Consider the following 12,193-nt stretch of genomic DNA (forward strand, 5'->3'; position numbering starts at 1 on the left):
GTCAAGTAACTACCTAAAGGATGGCACTTAGGTGTAGCACACACGCACACACAATTACATACATATATATTATATAAGCAATATATTTTAAATGTTCAGAAAAAATAGTAGTTTCATTGAAATTAACATATGCTAAATTACCATTCGATCCATAAAACTGAATTGTCTGGCCATCAAAATACTTTGCCCATAAACCATTGCCATGCTGTGGCTTCTTGAAAAGATGTGCTATAATTTATGATGATTATTTTACTTTATTACATTTTTTATTTTTAGTTTTATATAATTTTATTTTTTACTTAATTTTTATTTTCATTTTTATTTTAATTTATCTATTTTAGTTTTTATATTATGATATTTTATTGCACTATTATTTATTCTATATTCTTTTATTCCATATCAGTTAGCACAATCTATAAAATACATATTATACAGTAATAACTTAAATTTATTAAAATTGGTAAATATAAAAATCTATATACTTGACATTCTAAACTCATAATTTGTAATTGAATCTTGCAAGCTTTACTTAATGCAAAATCATCTATCATTTTACTATAGTGCAAGTTTACCTAACCTGGAATACTGCCAGATAAGGTATATCAAAAAATCACTGCTTTGCATGTGATTTTTTATTTAAATGAATACTAAACTTTAAATTATAGTACTAACTCAACATTTATCAGCATACATTCTCATATATCTCTCAATAAAGTAAAATTTTCAAAAATAGTTTATTAACAAATATAAAAATACATGTAATATAGAAATCAAAAATAAGGTTGTAATTTAAAGTCTAAGGATTAGTTTATTTAATCAGTATATTTCTTTCTGTTAACACAAGTTTTTTTTTTTTATATCACTGTGTTCATTTCTGTCACAAGAAGCATGGAATAGTTGGGGGTTGTACTGTCTACATCTAGATTTGATTGCATATACCCAAAGCAAAGTAATAAAATACACATATGAAATTCTTATGCTTACAGTATCCTCATTTAAAATGCCAGTTAGTTATTTGAACAAATTGAGGGTTTAGTGTCAGACAATGTTAACTACAAAATCATTTTGTAGTTGACTTTTTTATAATTAACCAAAAAAAAAGTCATTTGACATTTTCTTGGTTCACCGGAAATGTACTTACACCCTAAGCTAACTTGTAAAGTACTAGAGCGATACAATTCTATGACATGATATGCATAGTTTTTTGTATAAAGTAAAACTAAAATTATCGCAAAAAATCCAATTTTGTAGTTAACATTGTTTGATACTTAACCCTCGAAATGCACCAATCATTTAATTTGTATTTAAAAATTAATTCATTAAATTCTGGTTAATATCATAAACTTGCTTCCTAGTTGAGACTTTTTGAATGATACAATTTATCTTTATACATGCAAAACTTGAGGCCAATATTGTGAACAAATGTGTATTCAAGAATGGTTTTGATAATGTATAATATATTTGCTAGCATTGTCATTCTCAGGCTAAAAACAGCCAGTTGTTAACCTGTTCTAAAAGCATCATTGACTGCATGTAAGTTTTAGTTCAAAAAACTTCTTTACTCAGATTTTACTGACAGAAAAAGTCAGAAGAATTCTGAGAGCAATGTATTAGTAAATAATTCTTGGATCACATTTCCTTTACGACACATATCAGTGAGTATGTGTTGTAAGCTGTATCAGCAGTGAAGTTATCTCCATTTCTTTTCAAATTTTCCCGTACTATTTTTGTGCACATTTCTTGGCCTAATTTCCATCTGACAAAGTTAGATATCTAAATTTTTTTATAAAAAAATTTGAGATCTAAAATTTTTATTAGGGTTCCAAGTCACTGCCTTCCCGTAGGACTGTGTTTCCTTCTCTTTAAAAAAAAAATATACTTTTCTCTTGGAAAATCTGTTTGTTTGTTATTTGGTTTTTAGGAGCATTAGCAACTAAGGCCATATTGCTCTGGGTATATGCGGTGGTCATTCCCTGACCTTTCCGTATCCTCCATATTTGGTGGCTTATGGGCTCGAACCCCGGTCTAATCAAGAAGCATGTGCTACGCACTGCTTCTCCTGCCCACCTGGCTACGGAGGTGCCCGAAAATCTGTTTATTGCAGCTTAGAACTCATGCAGCTTGTGGTAGCCTCACAATTTAAGAGCTCAAGGTCATATTAAAAGAAATTTAGTTTTTTTCTTAGTAAACTTTTCTTTCAGCTATTTAAAAAATGTGCATGTGATACTATCATTTATATAGGTGCATGTTGTGACATTAAAATTCACTTACATAATTTCAGGTAACCAGTGGCTGAAGATTGACCTAGGTCCTCCGACTACAGTTACAGGCATTATTACAAAAGGTCGAGGAGGTAACAAACACAAGCAGTGGGTAACATCATTCCGATTGTCCTATAGCAATGATAGTGTTTTATGGTTCTTTTACAAAGATGATAATCCTCATGATCCAAAAATCCAGGTTGGTGGTTTATATATATAAAATTTGATTATGAATTTAAAATTAGAAGAAAGAACATAGTTCAAGTTGTTTCTGTGATAGGACTAATGTCCATTTTTTCCATGAATGAAAAGGCAAAGTATTTTCAAATTGCCCTTCCAAATTGCCTTAGTGAACACTACACAAATAAGTAATATTTTTTCTGAAAATAGAAATCCTTTCAAAAAAAAGTACTGATCACTGAAATTCCTTTGCAATTTTAGTGATCAGTACCTTTTTATTTGTTCATTTATTTTATTATTATTATTATTATTTCTTTTTATTTATTTTTGGTAATAGTATGCATCACTGTATTCCACTTTTCTGTCTCCAGTGACAGCTACAAGCTTATGATCACTTTAAAGATGATATTATCACCCACGAGTCAACTTAAAATTTAACATTGTTTGTAATCACCAAGAGAGGTGATTTAAAAATATGTATTTTATTTATATGAATTCAAAGCTATTCATTTAAAACCAAGCAAAATAGCTATTTTGAGACTTACTGATTACTCATAAGACAATAGGTGCCCCCTATTAGGGAACATTATGCCAAAAATGTAATTAATGATGTTGAAATTTCACATGTTTATTTAATGAAAAAAATTTTGAGCATACAGGCCAGTAGGGTTCCTGGAGTTGATGGCATGTACCCTATAAGCTTAAGGGAGGCGGCAAGTGAGTGCGTTGAATCATTGAGGCTAATTATGCGAGCATCACTAGACTCGGGAGTGATTCCGTTGGATTGGAAAAGTACCACTGTATCTCCAATACATAAGGGCGGTTCTAAGAGTGAAGTGGGAAATTACCGGCCGGTTAGTCTAACATCAGTAGTAGGGAAAATCATGAAGACAATGATCAAAGTTTGAATTCAGGATCATTTAGATAGAAATGGAATTCTGAAGGATACTCAGCATGGTTTTGTAAAGGGAAAATCATGTTTAACTAATCTGGTTAGCTGTTTTGACAGGGTCACTCAAGAGCTGGACTTTGGGAATCATTTTGGCATTGTTTATTTGGATTTCAGCAAAGCATTTGACTCAGTCCCACAGGAGTGGTTACTTTATAAGCTGGAACAGGTTGGAATCACAGGGAAAATCCTTAGATGGATAGCTGGATGGCTTCAGGACAGAGGGTTGTGATAAATGGTAATTCCTCAGATTGCATCACCAAGGATCAGTATAAGGACCACCATTGTTTTTGATTTTCATAAATGACATCGATAAAGGGATAGAGGGCATAATGTCTAAATTTGCAGATGATGTAAAGATTGGTAGAGTAGTTAATGATCACCGCCAAGCAGAGCTTCTTCAGAATGATCTAGATAGACTTCAGGGATGGTCAGAAAAATGGCAGCTATGCTTTAATCCAGAAAAGTGTAAGGTATTGCACCTGGGGAACAATAACCCTAAAATAACTTATACACTTGGCAGAGTTGAACTAAATCCGGTATTGTTAGACCACAGTTGGAACACTGTGTTCAGGTATGGAGACCACACCTAAAGAAAGATATTGTGCTTCTTGAAAGGGTCCACAGACAGGTGAGATTGGCAAAAGGGCATCCACATGAGGAAAGACTTCGAATATATGGGTTGCAGAGCTTGAAAACTAGGTACCTTAGAGGAGACTTGGTTGAGGTGTTTAAGGCTCTGAGAGGCATAAGCAAAATGAATAAGGACGAAATTTTCATGGTTATAAATGATTCTAGAATTAGGGGCCATAATTTCAAGTTGGGGGGTTGTTTAGACTGGATTGCAGGAAGTTTTATTTTAGCCAGCAAGTTATAAATTACTGGAATAAGTTACGTACATGGGTGGTAGAGGCTGACAGTTTGGGGAAATTCAAAGGTCAGCTGTGATCCTGTCAAAATAGCTAACCAGATTAGTTAAACGTGATTTTCCCTTTATAAAACGATGCTGAGTATCCTTCAGAATTCCATTTCTATCTAAATGATCCTGAATTCCAACTTTGATCATTGTCTCCGTGATTTTCCCTACTACCGAAGTTAGACTAACCGGCCAGTAATTTCCCACTTCACTCTTAGAACTGCTCTTATTTATTGGAGATACAATGGCACTTTTCCAATCCAATGGAATCACTCCCAAGTCTAGTGATGCTCGCATAATTAGCCTCAATGATTCAACGCACTCATTTGCCGCCTCCCTTAAGATTATAGGGTATATGCCATCAACTCCAGGAGCCCTACTGGCCTGTAGGTGCAAAAATTTTTTTTTTTTTCATTAAATAAACATGTGAAATTTCAACATCATTAATTACATTTTTGGCATAATATTCCCTAATAGGGGGCACCTATTGTCTTATGAGTAATCAGTAAGTCTCAAAATAACTATTTTAGGAGGGAATCGCTTAGATTGTCCATTTCCTTTTCTCTTATTTGTTAATTATTATTATATATATATATATTTAATTTTCTTCTTATTATTATTATTTTATTCTTATCATTTTATTTATTTTTTTTTTTTTGTTATTTTATTATTTTTTTTTTAATTTTGGCTGGTGTAGCATAAGCCATAGGCTTCCTTGCAAAATGTGGCCATTGCTAATCCCCCATTATAAGCCAATCTTAAAATCCCCCATTATAAGCCAATCTGATGTACTGGCGCACTCTATTTCTCTGTACAGTTGTTCACTGTACTCATCAGAGTCATTAGGCCTAAATGCACTCCTACTCTCAGCTTGGTTTCCCTAGTGCTTATATCCCACCAAACTGACTCAACACTGCACTGTCCACCCAGGTCAACTGGATGCACTTCCTTAGATTTTATGTGTTTCTTAACTAACAACATAATCCCTACTCCCTTCCTATCCTGTCTATCCTTTCTGTACATATTGTACTCCCCAAATTCCAATTCCGCACTGCTTATATCTGTGTAACCCCACGTCTGTGATATCCCAACAATATCTGCCTTTGATGTCTTGACCAGCACTTCAAATTCATCAAATTTATTTACTATACTTCTAGCATTGGTGTACATGCAAGTATACATGCACCTATTCTTATTTACCCTAACACAGCCCACGTATCTCTTTGTTCTGTGATGACTCCTACCAGTCCCTGAAAACCCCAGCACTCCACCCTTCAATCTAATAGAAGCAGTGCAAGAATCACCTCTGCCTACAGCTACCTGTTAATCTTTTAGTCTATGAATCCCCCCCAAGCTAGCAGTTTTCCGACCCACCTAAGACTGCCTCGATAGCATCAGAAAATATTCTTGCACCCCCTTCTATTTAAGTGTATCCCATTCCCGTAGAATCAGTCTCTCCTTAACAAGCACAGACCAAGTTGAGAAAAATTCATCCCCATGAGTTTTGCACACTCTCTAGGGCCAAATTGATTGACAAGGCTTTTATCATGTACTCCCTCCTATTGTGTCTGGGCAGAAGTCTGGACACTCAAATTTAACCCTGATTCACGACTTTTTTCAAATTGATCTGTAATTGTTAAGTAAATCCGCTGATCTCCTACACTTAATGTCATTAGTACCAACATGTACAACAGTATCACCCTTTGTGCCCTTAAAAGATATCTGCTCTACAACATCAACTTTTGCCCCCAGCAGACATACCCTGGGCCTATTCCACCTATCCTTTTTACACAATATATGACCCATCTCCCTGACAATGGAGTCAGTGACTCCATTGTCAGGGAGATGGGTTAATAGTTATTCCTCAGGAAATAACTATTTCCTGAGGACCAGCACATTCTGCCTTGGAGATTGCCACTGGTTGGTTGTTTTTTTTTTTTTTTTTTTAGGAGCATTAGCAACTAAGGCCATATTGCTCCGGGATATGCGGTGGTCATTCCCTGACCTTTCTGCATACTCCGTATTTGGTGGTGACGGGCTCGAACCCTGGTCTAATCAAGAAGCGTGTGCTACACACTGCTGCTCCTTCTCACCCGGCTACGTAGGCGCCAGATTGCCACTGTGTAGCCTGATGCACAAAAGGGAGCTCTGATATTGAGTTGGGCAGCTGAGAGCTTGATAGTTCCCCCACTGTAATACCTTCGAGGGAATCTACCCGACTCTTCAAACTCTCACGGGCACCCATCAGAATGCTGAGTTGGCACTAATTTCTTGACACTCTCTGCTCCTAGCACACACAAAGATATTCTCATTAGCTAGGTCATGTGCTGTTCCAGATGATCTGAAAACATTTCACAAGTCACACATTTTTAAGGCTGCGATGTGTTGGAGAATCCCCCCCTCAGTTCTCCCCCGAGCCACAGCACTCCCGCTACTTTGTGCTCATTGCTTTGCTGCTCTAGTCTGGGGCATGATTGAATTGATTGAATACAATAAAAATTAATAAGATTAATCAATTATCAATACTAGGCTATCTAATAGATTTCTAAATGCAGTAATACATACTGTGCTATCTAATTTTATGTTAGCTACCTATTTACCACAGTGAATTTCCTACTGCTCACTCTATACTCTAACAATGGCAGCAAGATTCAAATGAAACAACGGTTTTACATATATTAAGTAGTAACCTACAAAATCTCTATCTAAATTAAAAATAAAAATGACAAGTGTAACTAGGTCTATAAAGCCACTTATAAAGTATGATATAATATGACAACCTGCCTCTTATGCCACACTGCTTCAATTTGTACTCAGCAGTCTTTCAAGTGGAACAATATCAAAAGCCTTAATGAACTGTAAGTATAAGGTGTCAAAATTATATTTTGCATCCATTTCCTTTGTGACTATGTCATAGTATCTACTCAGATTGGTTAGACAAAGATCTTCCTTAACAAATCTGTGCCGCAATTGACATATAACTGCATTGCTATCAAGGTGATCTTGCATTACTTCTTTGAACACTGATTCTATTATTTTCTTTGGAACAGAAGTGAAACTTATAGGTCTATGATTTTCTCACTTTGCTCTTTGATCTCCTCTTTTGTTAACAGGAGAGTCATTTGCACATCAATTCATGGGAATGTATAAATGCCCATCTCCCTTGAATCCAAGGATGCACTCATAACTATGGCTAAAGATTGTGCTTACCTCCCTTGCTGCTTCTTTCAACATAATTGGAGAGATTCCATCAGTCCCATAGTGCCTTATTTACTTTTACCTTCAACAAGTTTTCATCCTCTTTCCTCTCATTTATCCCCATCCCTAAAAACCACTTCATGTCTGAATGTATATGCAAAATATTTATTTAGTTTGTCAGCCATCTAAATTTCATCATCAATAGTTATGCCATTCATATTTAGTAGACCAGTGTGTTAGATTGCATTCCTTCTAGTGTTAATATAAGCAAAGAATTCTTCACTACACTTCTTCACATTCTTAGCCAAAGATTTCTTATAATCTGCCTTAGCTTGCCTAACATCCTTAGTAATTTGATTGCAGACTAGTTTATACTAACTGTATGCTTCTGTTCCCCTTGATAGTTTGTAATCATGCCTTGCATTTTTCTTTTCTGCCACTAGTCCCATTAGTTCATCTGACATACATTTAGATCTAAAACTTGAATAACAGCTCTAAGTTGGCATAAAAAGTTTATTGGCTTCTATAATTACTTCCCTGAACACTTTCCATTTAGAAATTTTAGTTGTTAATATCAGTTGGTCCCACTGAAAAGAATTAAAAACTGTCTAAGACCTTTGTTCACCTTTGTGAAAGCAAACTCCCTTTCCTTTACACTTGACTGTAGTTATATATTTAAATAAATCCAGCATCAATACACTATGATCACTGCACCTAGTGGTTTCTTTACTTAGAGATTCTTAAATACATGAATAAAATGATTAAGAAGTACTGTTTTCTCTTATTGAGTCTAACATGCTGCTTGTAGAAAACAGTCATTCGGTAAATTCAAAAATGTTCTGCTACTGTGTGAGTAACAAACTCACAAGTTCCAGTCAGTGGGAAGTTGTTATAGAGACAAAATTGTTTCTTCTTTGGAGTGTGTGCTATAGTATATAGCTTCACCATATATGTATAACTATTTTGGAGAACAGGTTTTATGCTGTCTTATGCTATCACAGCAGTGATTTGCAAGGGAATGCACTTTTCCTGGTTGAAGTTGTCTTTATTCGTACAGTTCATGTCTGCCCCCCACCCCTCATATTGAGGATAATTTCTAGTCCCAGATTTCTAGATAGATATATCCAGTATACACAGGTTCCATAAAATTTTTACTTTATTACAGTAGTCTATTTATTTATTATTAGTTTTTTTTTGGATTTTTTTTTAGTTTTAAGTATTCTGTCCAGCTGATTACAATGGTATATTACTCTGCACAGTTTAATATTTCTTTTATTTTTATTTTGGTTTATTATTATTATTTTTTCAAGTTTAGGATTGTCTTCATTTTTAATTTTAAAGCTTCACTGGATCAACGTAATATCCAGTTTTATTACAGTTGTTTATTTAGTCTCTCTCCTTTTTTTCTTTTTTTTCATGATTAGTTCTGTCTGATAAGATATATTTTTTCAGATAAGAGGGTGCTATCTAAATACAGTATGTTTAATGGTTTAGGGTTCCCAATTTCTTTCTTTAGTTACTCAGTTCTCAGTATGTTATGACTTAAGTTTGATTGGTTATCATATTACAGGGCATGATCCAGCTCTATGGCAGGGTTCATTGGTTATTGAAATTCTGTTCTTCAGATTTGTTATCCACTGAGGCTTTGTGTGGCTGTGATAGAATCAGATAGGATCCGGGTGGATGGGATGAACACCCTCTTTAACCTCGAATCAGTCACACCCCAAAAGGAATAAACATGCTCACATGGCTTCTTTTAGAGTGGTTTTTTATTTTATTATAAAAAATTAATTTTTAGCTTTTTTGTTGAATTGAAAATGATGTTTTGTTAATTATGATTTATATGATTTCTCATTTCTCATGCTATATGCATTTTCTTACTTATCTTCTTTCATATACACCACATTCCCCAATTTTCTGTGTTTGTATCTAGCAGACCCTGCCTTTTTAAAGAAAGATATTTTCAAAAAAGAAAAATACAATGGATACAATGAACCAAATTAACAAATGCCACTTGTGTGCAGATACTGCCCTTATTCATCAATACACCTACGCAAAGAGGTGGATAGAGGAATGAATTACAGCAGTGGTTCCCAACTGATGGTTCATGAACCCCTGGGGTTCGCACAAACAATTCTGTAATGGCGTCTGCTTAGATTTACATAGGTATATTATTGTAGACTACAAAATATAACTAAAAATAAACAATAAAGTAAAATAAAATTACATAAAAAGTAAAGAATTGCCAAAGAAAAAACCACATCTCCCATAATTCCTTATAATTAGTTTACTCTCTTATAGTATATCATGTTAAATAAATATTTTCCATACTAATTTTTTTTTCATTCTCAAGGACCATTGTTATGTACAGGTACTTTGTTTTTAGAACCTATAGTACTTAGTACTGTGCATGGGTTGAATAGATGAAAGATATTTGTTGACATTAGACTTCAATTTCTGTAGATTGTAATTTTCAGGAATGGATGTTGTAAAAGGATGTTGACTGGTTACGACACGTGTTCGGACTGTTTTGAAAAAAACAGCGAGAATTATAGAAGCCAATTCAGAAGAACAGTGCCCATGGAAGCGTCTGTAGAAAAGGCATTCAGCAGAAACATAACTCTATGAGACAGAGAGTGGAGAGACTATGTTAGAGATGAGACATTAATTATCTAACTGCCCTCTTCTGAATGGAATCTAGAAGCCTAAGAGAGGTTTTGGGGATAGAGTGTAAAGTGTGTTAGCTGCCTAACGGTACCAAGGATTTCCCCCATCTCCGTGTTATGTACTCGGTTCATGAAGCACAGTACTCTGCGGAGGCCAGAGATTTAAAAGTGTGTGGGATTGGTTATGTTGTGTAGTATTATGTTCTGTTGTTTCTCTGACGGGTCCCTAATGAGGCCCACCGTTACCCACACTTAGCCATGAAGGCGTCTCCCTAGCCAGGTGGGAAGGAGCAGTAGTGCGTAGCACACACTTCTTGATTAGACCAGGGTTCGAGCCCATCACCACCAAATGCGGAAGATGCGGAAAGGTCAGGGAATGACCACCGCGTATCCCCGGAGCAATATGGCCTTAGTTGCTAATGCTCCTAAAAACCAAATAAATAAATAAATAAATAAGCATAAAAGGGGGGGGGGGGCTGAACGCTGGAAGTCAGAAAAGGCCGAAATGGAATTTAAGCGAAGATGAGATTAAATTTTTTTGGCTTTGGCTAAATTGTGCAACAATAAGTTTGGGGGGTACTCCGTCGGTTTAGTAGAGTAGTGGAGGGGGAAGAGACGGAAAGCTGGAGGGACAGGCAGATATATGGTTTTGGGGATACCGTACCAGATTTGGGAACAGTAATCCATGGTAGGCCAGATTTGCGATTTCTACAGAGTCAACAATTGTTTGGAAGATAGGTAACGCCGAGAGCAGAAGAGAAAATCCAGTTTTTTAAATGCAGAGAAGGCAATATTTGTAATGTGCTTTATGACAAGAGAGATTAGAAGTAAGGATAATCCCCAAGATCTTGTATAGAAATCAGAGTGTCATCGAAGATGAGTATAGCTTGAGTATAGCGATGAGTATATATCAAGCTTAATGTCCAAGTTTGCAGATGATACAAAGGTTGGCAGGGTTGTCAAGGACACTACTGACACTATGCTGCTGCAACAGGATCTGGAAAGGTTGAGCAGATGGGCTGAGAGGTGGCAAATGAAGTTTAACATTGACAAATGTAAAGTACTACACATGGGAAACAGCAACCCCAGAGCAATGTATCAACTCTGTGGTACTACACTGACAGTGGTAGAGAATGAAAGGGACTTGGGGGTGATTTTGCAGGCAGATATGAAGTTCTCTGAGCAGTGCAGACGGGCTGCAAGAGTAGCTCATGGAGTATTGTCAATGATATACAGGAATTTTTCCAGCAGGGAAAAGGAGGTGATTATTCCATTGTATAAGGCAATGGTCAGGCCACACCTAGAGTACTGTATACAGGTCTGGAGGCCTCATTTCAAGAAGGATGTAGAGCTGCTGGAACGAGTACAGAGAAGGGCAACAAGATTAGTGAATGGAACAAAGGGGTGCTCTTACGAAGAAAGGCTTAAGTTTTGCAAATTGTCTGGAGACTAGGCACCAGCGAGGTGATCTGATAGAGGTGTATAAAGCCTTGAATGGTTTAAGCATGCTCAATGCTGATGGGATTCTTCCTCTAGCTCAGAAAAATCACCTGAGAGGGCATAAATTCAAATTGAGGAAAGACAGATGTAGGATAGACGTGCGGAAATTTGCCTTTAGCCAGCGGGTGGTTGGTTGGTGGAACAGACTGCCATCCCTTGTGGTGGAGGTTGATAGCCTAAATAAGTTTAAGGCTCAGCTGGATAGGTATTTTGAATGAACAGAGGGGTGAAGTGGAAGTGGGTTTTTTTTTTTTTTTTTTGGCTGATGCTGCATAAGCTTGCTTTCTTGCATCAAATGCCTCTACTAATGCTAATGCTAATGCTAATGCTAATAAGAGCAGAAGAATCCTTTTGCGAGATATAACAGAGGACTGAGTTTTGTAAGGATTAAAATGAACTATCTTTGCCCCACTGGAGAATTACCTGAAGGTTCTCATTTAAATATTTGGTAATGGATACTCGAGAAGTTGAAGCTGTTTGAGCAGGGGAAGGTTTCTCAAACTGGAAGGTGGAATGCAATTTG

At 36.0% G+C, this 12,193-nt stretch overlaps 1 protein-coding gene across 1 annotated transcript in view; it reads left to right on the forward strand.

Moving 5' to 3' along the window:
- LOC150087318 (lactadherin-like) overlaps nt 1-12,193 on the forward strand; it is a 209,092-nt gene that overhangs the window by 179,316 nt on the left and 17,583 nt on the right. Inside the window, exon 7 of the mRNA XM_090371983.1 lies at nt 2,282-2,460. Within this exon, the coding sequence (XP_090228109.1) occupies nt 2,282-2,460 (179 nt within the window). The remainder of the gene's footprint in view (nt 1-2,281; nt 2,461-12,193) is intronic.

Source organism: Mastigoproctus giganteus, chromosome 4, assembly GCF_048544385.1.
Source record: "Mastigoproctus giganteus isolate SK-2022 chromosome 4, ASM4854438v1, whole genome shotgun sequence".
Taxonomy (NCBI): Eukaryota; Metazoa; Arthropoda; class Arachnida; order Uropygi; family Thelyphonidae; genus Mastigoproctus; species Mastigoproctus giganteus.